Source organism: Callorhinus ursinus, unplaced genomic scaffold, assembly GCF_003265705.2.
Source record: "Callorhinus ursinus isolate GAN/ISIS: 27379988/994484 unplaced genomic scaffold, GSC_fseal_2.0 scaffold3, whole genome shotgun sequence".
NCBI classification, from domain to species: Eukaryota; Metazoa; Chordata; class Mammalia; order Carnivora; family Otariidae; genus Callorhinus; species Callorhinus ursinus.
In genome coordinates this window covers 81756892-81770644 of record NW_027397065.1, presented here as the reverse complement: position 1 = coordinate 81770644, position 13753 = coordinate 81756892, and the positions used below count along the sequence as shown (strand labels likewise).

Sequence of the window (13753 nt, the reverse complement as noted above, 5' to 3'; positions counted from 1 at the left end):
TTCAGAGGTGAGCTGTAACAGTAGAGTAGATGTGTGGCTTTAGCTGAGCCTCTGCTGCAAGGCTTGGCCTCTGTGCTCCACCCCCGCCCGATGCACCAACACTTCTGCTAATTCTGCAGGGTCTTTAAGAAAGACCATCAGTGGTTTATTCAGGTTTGCAAGCTATTTTATTTGCATGTACTACTAACTTTGCTAAACCCTATGCAGAAAGGGCCCTCGGTCAGACCCTTGGCTTCTGAATGTTGCTGGTTTGGAGCGATGGATAACAAGGCCAGTTGTCCCTGGACGACTAGCCCTTACCGGCTGCCCCCCCCTTTTTTTTTCCCCCTTTTTAAGAGTTCTGTCAGCACAGCTGATCTCTCCCTAGTGCAGGCAACAAAGGGCAAGGGATCCTTTTCATAGCACTGAATCCCCAAGTTAAGACCCCTTTTATTTTGCCATTAGTGGGATGCCATGACTGGTCGGCTTCCAGGTTGTCCCCTCAACCACTGTCCTGGCTGTGCTTCCCCAGCTGGTTCTTCAGTCTGAGATAGTTTTGATCCATGTACATCATAACCATAGTTACTAAATGTGAAGTATGAGAGGTGGCCTTCAGCAGTCTGTTAACAAATATATTCGAATATTTTAAATATCTTGTACCCAAAGTTTTAGTTTTTAGCGGAAGATGTCACTGGCTTATTTTTTGCTAGTTCTCTTTTCCCCATCACAAAGGGGCCAAGTATACATTTGAGGGTAGTGTAAATACTTTTGTTAGTTTTTTGTGGTTTCTCAAGTAAGAGAGCCAGTGAACTCCTCAGTACTGACTCTGAACCTAGAAACGTCGGGTCGCACTGCTTACCTTTTACTCCCTTTCTGTATGTGGTGGATGTCAACTTGCAAGAACTTTTAAGTAATTAAATTCATGGAATGTTTAGCTTTCACAACAGCTTAGTAGTTTACAGAGTAAATTATCCTCAAAGACCAGGACGGAGGCATTTGAGTGTTTCGTTTTCTTAGGTTTTATTTTTATGTTTTCCGTGTTCTAAAGAAGAGGCAGAAAAACATTAACTCTGTGGTTAAACTTGAATTGGCCGAGTTGGGAAGCTTTGAGCCTTATAAAAATGTTAAGTTAAACTGGTTGTCTGTGGCTTGGTAACCAGTATCTTATCCAAAACCCATTTAGTTTTGGATGCTCCGTTGCACATAAAATGAGATGAGACTTAATCATTATTGCACGTGATATTTATACAGAGACAGACTTAGGCTCTTACAGTTAAGAGCTGCTGGAAATCACGTTGGGAAAGCTGATCAGACATGGTAGATTAGTGTCCAGTTGCTTCCAGTTTTTTTCCTTCCTTTGCTTCTCGTTTGTTACAGTTTTGACAACAGAATGTATGCGCGGGTATCCCTAGCCATCGAACAAGGCAGAACATTGTTTTTATGGCATATATGCCTGTATTTTATTGTAGGTGCTGGACTGGATTGAGAACCATGGAGAAGCATTTCTGAGCAAACATACGGGTGTGGGGAAATCTCTTCATCGGGCCAGAGCTTTGCAGAAACGTCATGAAGATTTCGAAGAAGTAGCACAGGTAAAACCATGGCTTTCACTATTTTCTCCCATAGATACCTCTGTGGTTGGTTTTTGAATTCGTTTTAACCACATCTGAGATGACTGATCTTCGCTAGATATGTTTAAAGGTGATTCAGAGGAGGTAATGCTCCGATTTGAGAGTGAGGCTGTCCTTGCCTGCTCAGATTTCGTCTGTTGGCTGGGCCATAAAATAAGGTGTTCTTGACACAGAAAAATGCCCTGAATGTTTTTGCCGTATTTATTGTACCAATGCCTGTTGACTCATTTGTGAGATTTCAACTGATAAACAGTAATGGTTCTCACATTTCTGTGATGATGGGCCAGCATTCCTTGTCCTTTTCCAGTTCTTTTAAACGTGTGTGCTTAGCAGCAGGATGTAGGGCGTGTAGTGTGTTTAGGGCATGGGATTTGTGGAGTGGAAGCATTGGCTATCATGCTCACGAGCTGCGTCATTTGGAAAAGTCTCTTCACATTTCTCAGATTGACGTTCTTATCTGGAAAGTAGGCCCAGGGAAGGCTTCTGGAAGAGAGGAAGTCAGGGGTGTGTACGGCAGCAGCATGGAAAGCACCCAGGCCAGGACCTTCTACTTATTATTTGGCAAATGTGCTTTTTGTTTTGTGTTTTGAAAGAAAGTAGAGTGAAGAAGGGAGAAATTACAACATGGCCTTGTGTGTGTGTCCGTTCCATGTTATATGGAAGTTGTAAGGAGGTGTAGAGGGAAGGTTACTTTAAACAGAAGTTGTCTAGTAGGATGCATCCAAACTGAAAGACATTATTGTAAAACCGAGGAACATCAGAGACAAAGTCTTAAAAACAAGGACAGAAATGACAAAACAACCCCTGTGAGAAGGGTTATTAGAAAGACAGCCAACTTCTTGGGGCCCCGGGTGGCACCGTTGGTTGAGTGTCCAACTCATGCTTTCAGCTCAGGTCGTGATCCTCGGGGTCGTGAGATCGAGCCCTGCGTTGGGCTCTGCGCTCAGTGGGGAGTCTGCTTGGGAGTTTCCCTCTCCCTCTGCCCCTACCCTCCACTCGTTCTTGCTCTCTCTCTCTCAAAAAAATAAATAATCTTAAAAGAAAGAAGGAAGGAAGGAAGAAAGGAGGGAAGGAAGGAAGCAAGAAAGCAAGCCCACTTCTCTCTAGGAACCACAGATTCTGGAAGTTGGTAGAATAGTCTTAAGGGAAATTAACTCTGAACCTGGAATTCCAGATCCAGCTGAACTATCGTTCGGTGATGAGGATAAAATGTAGATCAAGACTGAGTGAGTTTACTACTCACATACTTACCAGAAGAACTAAAGCATATAGTTTATTTTTTTAAAAGATTTATTTCAGAGAGAAGGAAAGAGTACTCGTGCGTGAGAGTGGTGGGGGAGGGGCAGAGGGAGAGGGAAAAGACTCTTTGAGCGGGCTCCACGACCGCGCCGACGCGGGGCTTGGTCTCACGACCCACGACCGCGCCGACGCGGGGCTTGGTCTCACGACCCACGACCGCGCCGACGCGGGGCTTGGTCTCACGACCCTGAGACCATGACCTGAGCCGGAACCAGGAGTCGGAGGCTTCACTGACTGAGCCGCCACGTGCCCCAAGGCATATGTAGTTGAGTGGGAGTAATGGGAGCGCCCACTCTGAGGGGAACACTGCAGGAACAGGGACGTCGTTTTGTCCTCTTCTCCGTCTCTAACGCCTCAAACAATGCCTGGCACATTATAGTGATCAGCAGATATTTATCAAATGAATTAGTTAATAAAAAGGAAAGTATGAGAAGAAAGGACTGGGATCAAGAATGAGCATAGAAATTGGGAAATATATTTGTAAATCCAAGGATTGACCATTTAAACGGTAGACTTGGTGTAGTTAAAAGCAGGATGGCAGTGAAGTACCAGAGCACTTTAACCCGGGAGAGGAAGTGGGTTCTGAGGCCGCGGGAGCTACTGCTTACCTGACTGACGCTTGTGAACTCACGGGCACGTTAGCACTTCGGAGTGACCACTTAGAGTCTAGGGGTAGCAAGTGTCACTGCTAGCAAGCGTAGCAGGAAAAGAACCAGAAAACTGGGTAAATAAAAATTCATGGAAATGGTCTGGTGGAAGCAAAAGAAACAAAGAAAACAAAAATCATGATAGAAATCACAGAATAAGATGCAGTAATTTAATTTGTTCATAAGTATCAGTAGTTACAATAAATGCAAAATAGATTTTACTTGTAAAGAGACAAAAGATTCTCTGATTATCTCTTAAAAATCATGGCATCATTTTCAGAGGACACACCTAAAACATAAATACCCAGGAAGTTTGAAAGTATATAACCTATTACCGAAAGATCCACCAGGCAAATATTAACCAAAATAAAACTGATTTACGAATATTAATATTAAGCAAATAGGTTGGAGGGTATAAGAACATGATTAGAAATAAAGAGCTTCTTCCCTTCTAAAAAGGAAGAGTGTCAGTAGATCCAACAATGTGGTCTCATCCACAAGGCAGGGTAGAGAGGAGTAAACCGTGGCTGTGTGTCTGTAGGTTCTGTATGACAGAGGGTTCAGGTACACACTGGTTTGGGGAACTGAATTCGGGACAGACTTAATGGGATAACAGAACAGTCTGCGCTTAAGTCTTGTTCGGTGAAAATGCCTTCTCTACGTGTCTTCACATACAAAGTAAAAATGACAATCCCTGTCTTTCTGCTTTCTCCATCTCGAAAAAGGAGCAGGAAAAGATGGTGTGTTCAGCAGCCTTGCCGCAAGCAGGATGCGTCTTTGGAGCATTTTTCTTGTCTGTTTTATGTGTAGTGTCCCTACTTCATGCCTGCTGAAAAATATTTTGTCTTCCTCTTGTAGAAGAAATGTGGAAAATGTGCTCTTATCTCCCCTTCGTTTTTTCCATGCGATAAGCTACTGCCGTGGCCGATGTGGTTTGGGGATGGATATGAAGTTTGTGTCATATGAGCAAAGACTTCAGGCACTGAAGAAAGTAAGAGGCAGAACTTCAAACAAGCAGGCTCTGGAGATGGAGGCTGCCCCCTCAAGTAGCATGGACACCCATGGCCGTAGGCTGGGCTGCCCTCACCTCTTCCCACGCCTTCCTGAGCTCCCTCCAGTAGGGAGGGTGAGGGTCTACCGAATGTCCTCGTGTGTCTAGCACGCCATTGGCCCTTCTCCCTCCAGTTCCAGTGGTTCCTTCCATTCCAAATTAAGGAAATCTCTACTATGGCTAACGCCCTATCTTTCCATGGTAAACCCATCTCCGCTGGTCTAAGCCAACCATCAAAGCTGTCAACACAGGTTCCCAGGGGGCAGCAAGAGTGAGAAGACTCTTTGCAGGAAGTATTTCTGCCCCCAGGTTTCTAGGGCAAGCCAAGGGTCAGAGTAGCACTCTGAGCTGTGGTCTGCTCTTCACCCCTGGTTCAGAGAGAGGCAGATGCTTGTTTGCGCCCACCTCTACCTACTCAGCTGAGCCTCAGTCCTTTCTTATCTCTGCTCTTTGTCCCTGGGATTCTGAGGGGTGCCCAGCCTCTTGCCCTTACACTGTTAAGTGCTCAAACTCCAAGTCTGAGCTGTGCATCAAGAGCAGCCTTGAATACAAACGCTTAGTTCACTTTGCAGACATCTGCACCCGCTGTCCCTCCCTCTGGTTTTCAGATACTGGCCACGTGCAGCAGGTTTGGTCCGGACAAACAGTGGCCTTGCCCTCGAGGCAAGATTACATCTTGTGTTTGTAGCTTCCTTCACTGTAGTTTTCTGGCTCTTCCCAAGGGACACAGCCTCAGTACTGCTGCAGCACAGGCCATCGAGCCCCGTGACCTTCACCACCCTTTCCCCCTGCCTGCCCCATCCTGACTGCTGTCTGGCAGATCAAACCACAGAAGTGCTTATGGCAGAGATCTAAGTTTATATTTTAGATTTATGTCATTTTTTGAACAGGATGGCCTTTGGAAGCCCAAATTAAGAGCAGATACGGTATTGTCAGTGCTTAATTAGGAGCTGTATTTCATTTTCTGAAACATATTCACAAAAGTAGAACAAATTTTGGGGTTTAGGGAGAAGAAGATGCCTTTTTGCCGTTGTTTAAGGTTGGTGGTTTTTTAGGGTTGCATCTTGAAGGGTCCTTTGGAAAATCAATTCTAAATTGTCTTTAGCGATCTAGATTTGGCCATTTATTTAATACACTTATAGCCAGCTTCTCCAAAACAGTGAGTTGTGGCATATGGTGAAGTACCAGATACAAGAAGGAAGTGGTGAAAGTCTTATGGTTGAATTCATTTAAAAGGTACTAAATATAGATTTATTATGTAGAACAGTTCTGGTGTTCTGGGAAGGAGGAACCTGAGAAGAAGTCAGATTGGGTTGGTGGGAGCCAGCGGCACAGCCTGGCGTCACGTCTGCAGGGCGAGAGACTTCCTGCAGGAGCCTCAGGCGTGGGGCTTTGTGTCAGGCGCCGCTGTGGCCACATCAGGAAGCACTTGGGTATGTTTTGCATGCAGTTTTGCAGAGCCAAGAACCTCCTCTCTACTAAGCTGAGGATCCATCCCTTCTTTATTTTGTACGGTGATTGTGAGTAGCTATTTCCTATTGCATGAATCCGGACTGATGAATGTATAGGGTGTGGCCTTGTGCAACTATGTCGCATTTTCACGCAGGAGCTTTACAGAAGAAATACGTGCTTTCCCCACGGGAAGCTTTCTGCACATGACTTTTGGAGAGGGAGATGCTCAGGCAGGCATTTTTCTCTTTTACCTTCTAAGTAGGTATTCAAGTTAATGTTCCTTTTTAGATTTAAAAAGCCATGATTACGATAGCCGGTAAAGTAAAGCCCACAAAACCCTGGTTTAAGGAAGAAGCCAGCTTCCAGAGCACAGATTTCTTGAATACGATTAGTAAATCTCTGCCATAGCATCTCCCCATGGGCGTGTATCCTGTGAGCGCTTACACTACCTTCTCTCCTGTCTGCCTTTCCCCTGAGATTCACATCACCTTCCAAAGATGGAACGTATTGTGACAGCCTTCTCCATGAAGCCGTTTCTGTCAACAACTTTTTATGTGTGCCATGTAATTATCTTGTCTTCCGGGATAAAGAAATGTGGCATTTAGGAAAGCAGGAAACATTCCATTTGGGCAAGATTTGCAGAAGATAATCAGGCGTATTCTCCAGTTCCCTGGTCGCTACTGAGCTCATTGTCCTCTTTTGTGCACAGCATGTCCTAAATTTCTGATTTGCTACAGTTAATAGAGCCTTGCTTCTATACCACAGGCTGCCATTTCACAGTAAGTTCATTTTTTGATATAAGGTGTAGTGTTTTGTCTTTTTAAATAAATTCGTAGTGGAGAATTTTGGCCCGATGTTTACTGTCAAGGATTTCCTTCAGGTTGGCATGTGCTTACAAGATACCAAATTTCCCTTATCACAACACTTCCTAAATTTCCTAAGGCCTTCACTGCTTTTATGACCTTGGGCCGGTTCCTCCATCTCCCCAAGCCTCAGTTTCCCTAGCCGTAAAATGATACCTAATTTCTTCCTTCGCCAGGTAGCTGTGACAAGACTAGCTGTGCCGATTCCCTGCCTAGAACCTTCCCCTGCCCCCCTCCACCCAGAATTATTTCTCTGGTAAAATGCTAACACATACGGATAGCCGTCAGTAGTCACTGTGTTGCTGTACCTAAATATGTGCCATACAGAGTTTTTCACTTCTCCTAGTGTTGCGAGTTTTACCACGCTGTAGCACATTTCAGCTCTGTATCACCTGTGTGTGTGTGTGCTGGGGAGAGGGGTGGCAGGCTTGTGTCCTGTGCTTTCCCTTCGTGGATGAAAAGATGGCAATTTATGGGCCTTTTAAATGATTCAGAACACTGGGTTTGTCTGTTTTTAAGATTTTATTTATTTGAGATAGCACAAGCAGGGGGCAGAGGGAAAGGGGGAAGCAGGGTTCCCACTGAGCAGGGAGCCCGATGTGCGGCTGGATCCCAGGACCCTGGGATCATGACCTGAGCCGAAGGCAGACGCTCAACCGACTGAGCCACCCAGGTGCCCCAGGACACTGGGTTTTGTTTTTTCATTTTTTTTTTTTTTAAAGATTTTATTTATTTATTTGACAGAGAGAGAGAGAGAGCACAAGTAGGCAGAGTGGCAGGCAGAGGGAGAGGGGGAAGCAGGCTCTCCGCTGAGCAGGGAGCCGGACGCGGGGACTTGATCCCAACACCCCAGGATCATGACCTGAGCCGAAGGCAGCCGCTCAACCGACTGAGCCACCCAGGCGCCCCCGACACTGGGGTTTTTAATACAGATTATAGATGTACTGACCCATCATTCTTTTTTGTTGCATCGGTATAAAATACCTTGAAAGCTTTCTATATGCAGACTTTGGTATGTTGTTTTTTTTTAAAAGTAATCATTCCTTGAACTACTTATGTTCTCCTCCTCCCCTGTGTTTTCTAAGATCAGGAAAACCCGTCTTTTTCACTGGATGCTGTCTAAATGTAGCCTCTGGCCATCTTCTGTTGGTCCCAGACCAGAGCAGCTGAGGATCTGTAGAGAAAGGAAGGCCCGATCTGCCCTGCAGTGTTTCCTGAGTCCTAGCACTTACGCAATTTGAATTTTCTTCTCCAGAAAAGGGGAAACCATTCCGCCCCCACCCGGGCCCGGCCCTTCTAGTATCTCCTTTAATCCTCCTCCCAGGGAATGTAGGCCCACAGCGAGATGCCTTTGGGGAGAGGATGGCAGGCCGAAGGCAGGAGAAGTCTGGTTTCTTCAGGCTCTAAAACAGCCTCCTGACACCACCTCCCCTGAAGTAGAAATTTAAGTACTGAATTTCCCCTTGCAAGAGGAACCCTGGCCTGGCCATTTGTTGTTTGAACAATCCGAGCTCTCTGGACTGACTTGGACAAGTCACTTCCCCTTTGCGCCCTTGTGATAGGGCTTTGCGGGGCGCAGGCCCAGGGGCTCCAGAGTCACCATTTATGACCGGTATGCTCGTTAGCACATGGAAATCTCTTATCTTCTGTGGCAGCGGGACCTAGGGTGGGCTCTGTTCACAGGAAGGCCGTTGGTCTCAGAGACTCTGCATGCTGACCCTGGCTCCACCAGCCCCTCCTGGGGGCCCGGGGAAAGCCACGGAGTCTGTCGTGAGGGCTCGTTTTCTCCAAGTGTAAAATGAGAGGTGGGACAAAGTAAATACTGGGTGGTGTCTCTGAAAATTAAAAAAATGCACTTGTTCTTTTGGAATGAACTCACATATGCCTCAGATATCCTTCCCTGCTGGCAAAGAGGTAGAAAAGCTTTCAGAAACAAAGTGTTCAGTGCTGGGAGGCAGTATCACCTGCCGATCTCCTTATTAAACACGAGAGGTAAGCAACTTCATGGCGGTGATGACAATAAGAAAATAGGATTTAGCTCTTAAAAGAATGTATGTGTGCTGCAGAAAGCATGATACTCTGTTAGCTTCTTTCGTGCCTCTGCCCAGAGATGCAGAGCATACTTCCTGGGTGAGGCTTCGCGGGGGGGTGGGGGGGTGGGGGGGGGAAGCCTGGGTCTGCATAAAGCCATCGTCCCCAGAAAAGTCACCTGAATCTGAGCCTCTGATGGTCATAGACCCTTTGTCAGCAATGTATGCAGAACCTCGGTGGCAGGAGCCCTTGATGCTAATAGCTGAGCTTCATAAGGAGAGCTTTCTCTGTGCCCAGGGGCTGCACCGAAGGGCCCAGGAGCCAGCCCCTCAGGAGGAAAGGTCTAACTGAGATAATTGTGGAAAGTACCCAAGGATTTTTCCAAAGGTGAAAGTTTTTTCTGAAAAATCCGCTATGTATATGTGTGTGTATATATTGCGTATACATGCACACACAGGTAGCTGACCTTTGAACAACGTGAGGCTTAGGGACACTGACACCCCCCCCCCGCCCACAGTTGGGAGTCCATGTGTAACTTTTTTTAAGGTTTTATTTCTTTCTCTCTTTTTTAAAGATTTTATTTATTTGACAGAGAGAGACACAGCGAGAGAGGGAATACAAGCAGGGGGAGTGAGAGAGGGAGAAGCAGGCTTCCCACCGAGCAGGGAGCCCGATGCGGGGCTCAATCCCAGGACCCTGGGATCATGACCTGAGCCGAAGGCAGATGCTTAACGACTGAGCCACCCAGGCACCCCTTAAGGTTTTATTTCTAAGTGATTTCTACACCCAACGTGGGACCCAGACCTACAACCCCAACATCAAGGGTCGCACGCTCTACCAATTGAGCCAGCCAGGCACCTCAAAAATCCGGGTATAAGTTTTGACTCCCCCCCCCCAAAACTTATCTAATAGCCTACTGTTGACCGGAAGCCCTACTGATCACATAAACAGCCAATTACCATATTTTATATGTTACATGTATTAGATACTGTATTCTTAGAATAAAGTGAGCTAGAAAAAAGTCAGTAAAGTCATAAAGTATATTTGCAATACTGTATTCATTAAAAAAAAAAAAATCCACGTATATATGGACCGTGCAGTTCAAATGTGTTGTTCAAGGGTCGACTGTATAAACACATATACTTTTAAACTTTATTTTTTAGACCAGTTTTAGATTTACAGAAAAATTGTGGTGATGATACAAAGAGTTCCTCTACCCAGCCCCCAGCTTCCCCTGTGCTTACTGTTAGTATGGTACATTTGTTAACTGACAGTGATGGATTACTATAAACTGAAGCCCCTCCTTTGTTCAGATTTCCTGAGTTTCCCCCATTCCAGGACCCCGTCCAGGATGCCACGTGACATTTAGCTGCCGTGTCGTGGGCACACCCTCCACACTCAGACCCGGGCCGAGCCCTTCTCCCACCTCCCTACAACCTTGCCCTCCAAGCCCAGTGACTGCCCTGCAGGCCTGTTTCCTTAGCTGTGGAAGGGGCTGTGCTGAGGATTAGACCCAAGGCCCAGTAAGTGCTTGTGGCTGTGGCACAGGGAGAGGTGGGTGTGCAGCCTGTGGTGATGATAAAAGAATAGACTGACTTTTCGTTGGCTTTTATGGACACTTTTAAATTCTCTGTAGACACTGCACCCCGACTCACGGCGTGCCCGGGGATGGACTGCTTCTGCCCCCACGCTGACGCCTGGGGTGCCCGTTGTTCTGTTCATGCGCATCACGACAGTCCTTCCTGAGACCATCTCATACCTATCAAGCCGTGTTTACACTTGTTTTAAATTTTGGTTTTTTTTTTTTTTTTTTGACTTGCAGGGAAGTTGGAAAGTACAGCACAAGGAACTTAACTCCCCCTTGAGCCATTGACTTTAGCATGTATTTCCTACCAGGAAGGGACATTCTGCTGCTGTATGCCCCCAGTGCCATTGTCAAAATCGAGAAATGAACACTGCTGCAGGCTTTCCTTCTAGCCCCCGGGCCCCGTGATGTCCTTTATGGCGAGAGGACCCAGTGCAGAAGCACCTGTGGCGTTGAGTTGTCACATCTCAGAGGTCCTTGAGTTTGTAGCATCTCCTTGGTTGTTCCTGAGCTTTGGTGACCTGACACTTCGGAGGATTTGAAGCCCGTTATTTGGGAGCATGCTCCTCACTCGGTCTGTCTGACGTTGGGTCATGAGTAGATTCCGGTTATACCTGCGTCCTCGGCCCACTGTATCAGGGCTGCTGCGTCCTTCTTTGTGCCTTCCCGCCAGTCGGCACCTGACTTTAACTTGTCCCGCTACGTCTGGCATGCAGTTTGATTTCTAGGTTAAAGTGGTGTCTGCCACATTTCTCCGTTGTAAGATGAGTCTCCTCCCCGCTTTGTAATTAGTAAGTACTTAGTGGGGAGCTACTTTGAAATTCTATAAATATCCTGTTCCTCAGCCAGTTTTATTTATTTATTTACGTCTGTCTGGACTTACGGTTTTCTGTTGTATTTCGTGGATTGTACTCTGTTACTGTCATTGTTTACTCTCAGACCGTCCCTGCTTTGGCCAGTGTGCGCCTCCTCAAGCTGCCTTCTGTGTCCTGACCTACCCACATTGTTCTTGAGCATTTCCTTACTTTTGGATGCAATAACACGTCTCAGCCTTCTCTTGTACTCTGTCCCCCCGGCCCCTGAGTAAGCCGTATCTCCAGGAGCCCTGGTTCCTTGGAGAGGAGAACGGTGATTACAGGTGGAAATCTGGCTGCTGCCTGCTGATTGCTCTTGGGTCACTGCTGCTCCTGGGGCTTCTCTGGGGACAAAGGGAGAGAGGACGTGTGTGTACAGAGGTGCACGTTCACACATCTGTGGAAGCCACGTGTTCACACTCAGCCCTCCAATCCCAGCCCAGTGCCACAGGGTTAGCTCAGCTTTTCTCCTTGTCCGCATTTGTCAGTCCCTTCTCTGAAGCGAGGACCCTGCCTCTCATTATCCTTAACCTGTTCGCTTTAGTAGATGAATGTCCCTGGATGTGACCAGTCTCCCCAGTGGGAGGCTGCCCATGCAGGGGCGCTGTCGTCCTTCCTCAGGCTCTCTGCGGGGACACTGCCCCACACTCTGGGCCACTGATGAGATACCCACCCTGCTCAGCTTTGGGACTCACATGTTGGAGAAGGATGAAGGACTCCACCTGTTTCTCAGAGGGACCGCAGCCTGCTCTGTGGGCCTTCCCGGAAGGCCTTCCCTCTGTTCTCAACGCTGCGCCCAAGCCCTCCCGCCTGTTCTCGGCTGCCCCCGGCCCCTGCCGGCCGGCCCTCTCTCGAGCAGCTGCATGAACAGTCGGGTCTCTAGCACACCTCTGTATCTCTGGAACCCATTTGCAGCCTTTCATTTATCATGAATTAAAATGGAGTAATTTTCAAAGTGTTCTTGATACCTATTTGCACATTAACTTTCAGCTCTTTAAAACCGTGGCTACTTTATATAAGCCATTATGGTCATTTCCTTTTTCTCAAAAAATATGCCCCCTGAAGTAGAGAAAAGATAAGCATGGATTACCGATAAGTAGAAACACGTTAAGAAGACAGCAACTTGTATTTGCAACCTAATCATTTCACTTGAATTCGGGGAATTACAAAATCGTACATCATACTGAAAAACAAAACTGCAACTCTGCATTCTGTCCCAAGACTGGAGGGGAAAGTGAAGTGGGCACTTGACCTAGGTGCTGTCTTCTGGATGTGCAGCACAAGAAGCTGAGGGCCCTCTGTGAGTCATGGGGCAGCCAGAAGCTGCCTACAGATACCCCAGCGCTGCTGTAGAGGGAGGGGCTTTGCCGGAAGGTTCAAGGTTTAACAATCTAGAACAGTAATGGCGAAAGCTGCTGATGGAGGTATATTGAACTCCTAAAGTCATCTCTTCCCATCATTTTTTTTCTGTTGGATTTACAGAAATGATCAGGAATGTCCCGAACTGACTCAGTTGCAGTCTGTTAGGATGCCCAGCTGTTTGGTTTGTTTGTTTGTTTGTTTTTAATTCACCCAGTTTCTCTGGATTTTCTCTTGTGCAGAACACATATACCAACGCGGATAAGTTACTAGAGGCAGCAGAACAGCTGGCTCAGACTGGGGAATGTGACCCGGAAGAGATTTATCAGGCTGCCCATCAGCTTGAAGACCGGATACAAGATTTTGTTCGGCGCGTGGAGCAGCGCAAGATCCTGCTGGACATGTCCGTGTCCTTTCATAGCCACGTCAAGGAGGTGAGGTGTCAGCAGACACAGCGGAGCCTGGGTCCAAAAGGCTCTGTGAACCCCCCGGGGAGAGAGTGGGCAGAGTGGACTGGTCGTGATATGAAGAAGTGGAGCAGAGTGGCCAGCGGTGAGGTGTAGCACGTTTGCACCGAGCGGGCCAGCGTGGACGGGGTGCGCTGGGCTTCCTAGCCTCTAGCCCCACAAGCATAAGCCTGCCTCTGCCAGGGCACGTGGGAGCCTGTGTACCTGCAAGACTGGACCCGTGAGGGCTGGGCTGGCGGATGACCGGTGTGGAGTAGCTGGTGAGCAGGGATGTGTCGGGCCGAGGGCTTTGCCTTTAACTTGGAGAGAGAACAGGGCACGTCTGTTTTAGCGTCGGTAACCACGTTGTGGTCAGAGCTGGGTTTCCTTTCTGTGTGTTAGTCTGTCATGTGGCCAGCATCATGGTTGACTTCTGATTTTATCAGACTGTGCGACTACTCTGATTCTGATAAAAGTGCATTTTACGTAATATTAAATTTAAATGTACAAAGCCAACAGGGCCATAATAATATTAATGTTAATGTCATAGGTATGC

General features: G+C 47.1%; 1 protein-coding gene across 6 annotated transcripts in view; it reads left to right on the top strand.

Annotated features, from left to right (window-relative positions):
* TRIO (trio Rho guanine nucleotide exchange factor) overlaps nt 1-13753 on the top strand; it is a 337626-nt gene that overhangs the window by 171106 nt on the left and 152767 nt on the right. For all 6 annotated transcript variants that reach the window (XM_025867461.2, XM_073891080.1, XM_073891081.1 and 3 more), the window contains exons 10-11: nt 1449-1571; nt 12994-13185. In XM_025867461.2, coding sequence (XP_025723246.2) covers nt 1449-1571; nt 12994-13185 — 315 coding nt within the window. The remainder of the gene's footprint in view (nt 1-1448; nt 1572-12993; nt 13186-13753) is intronic.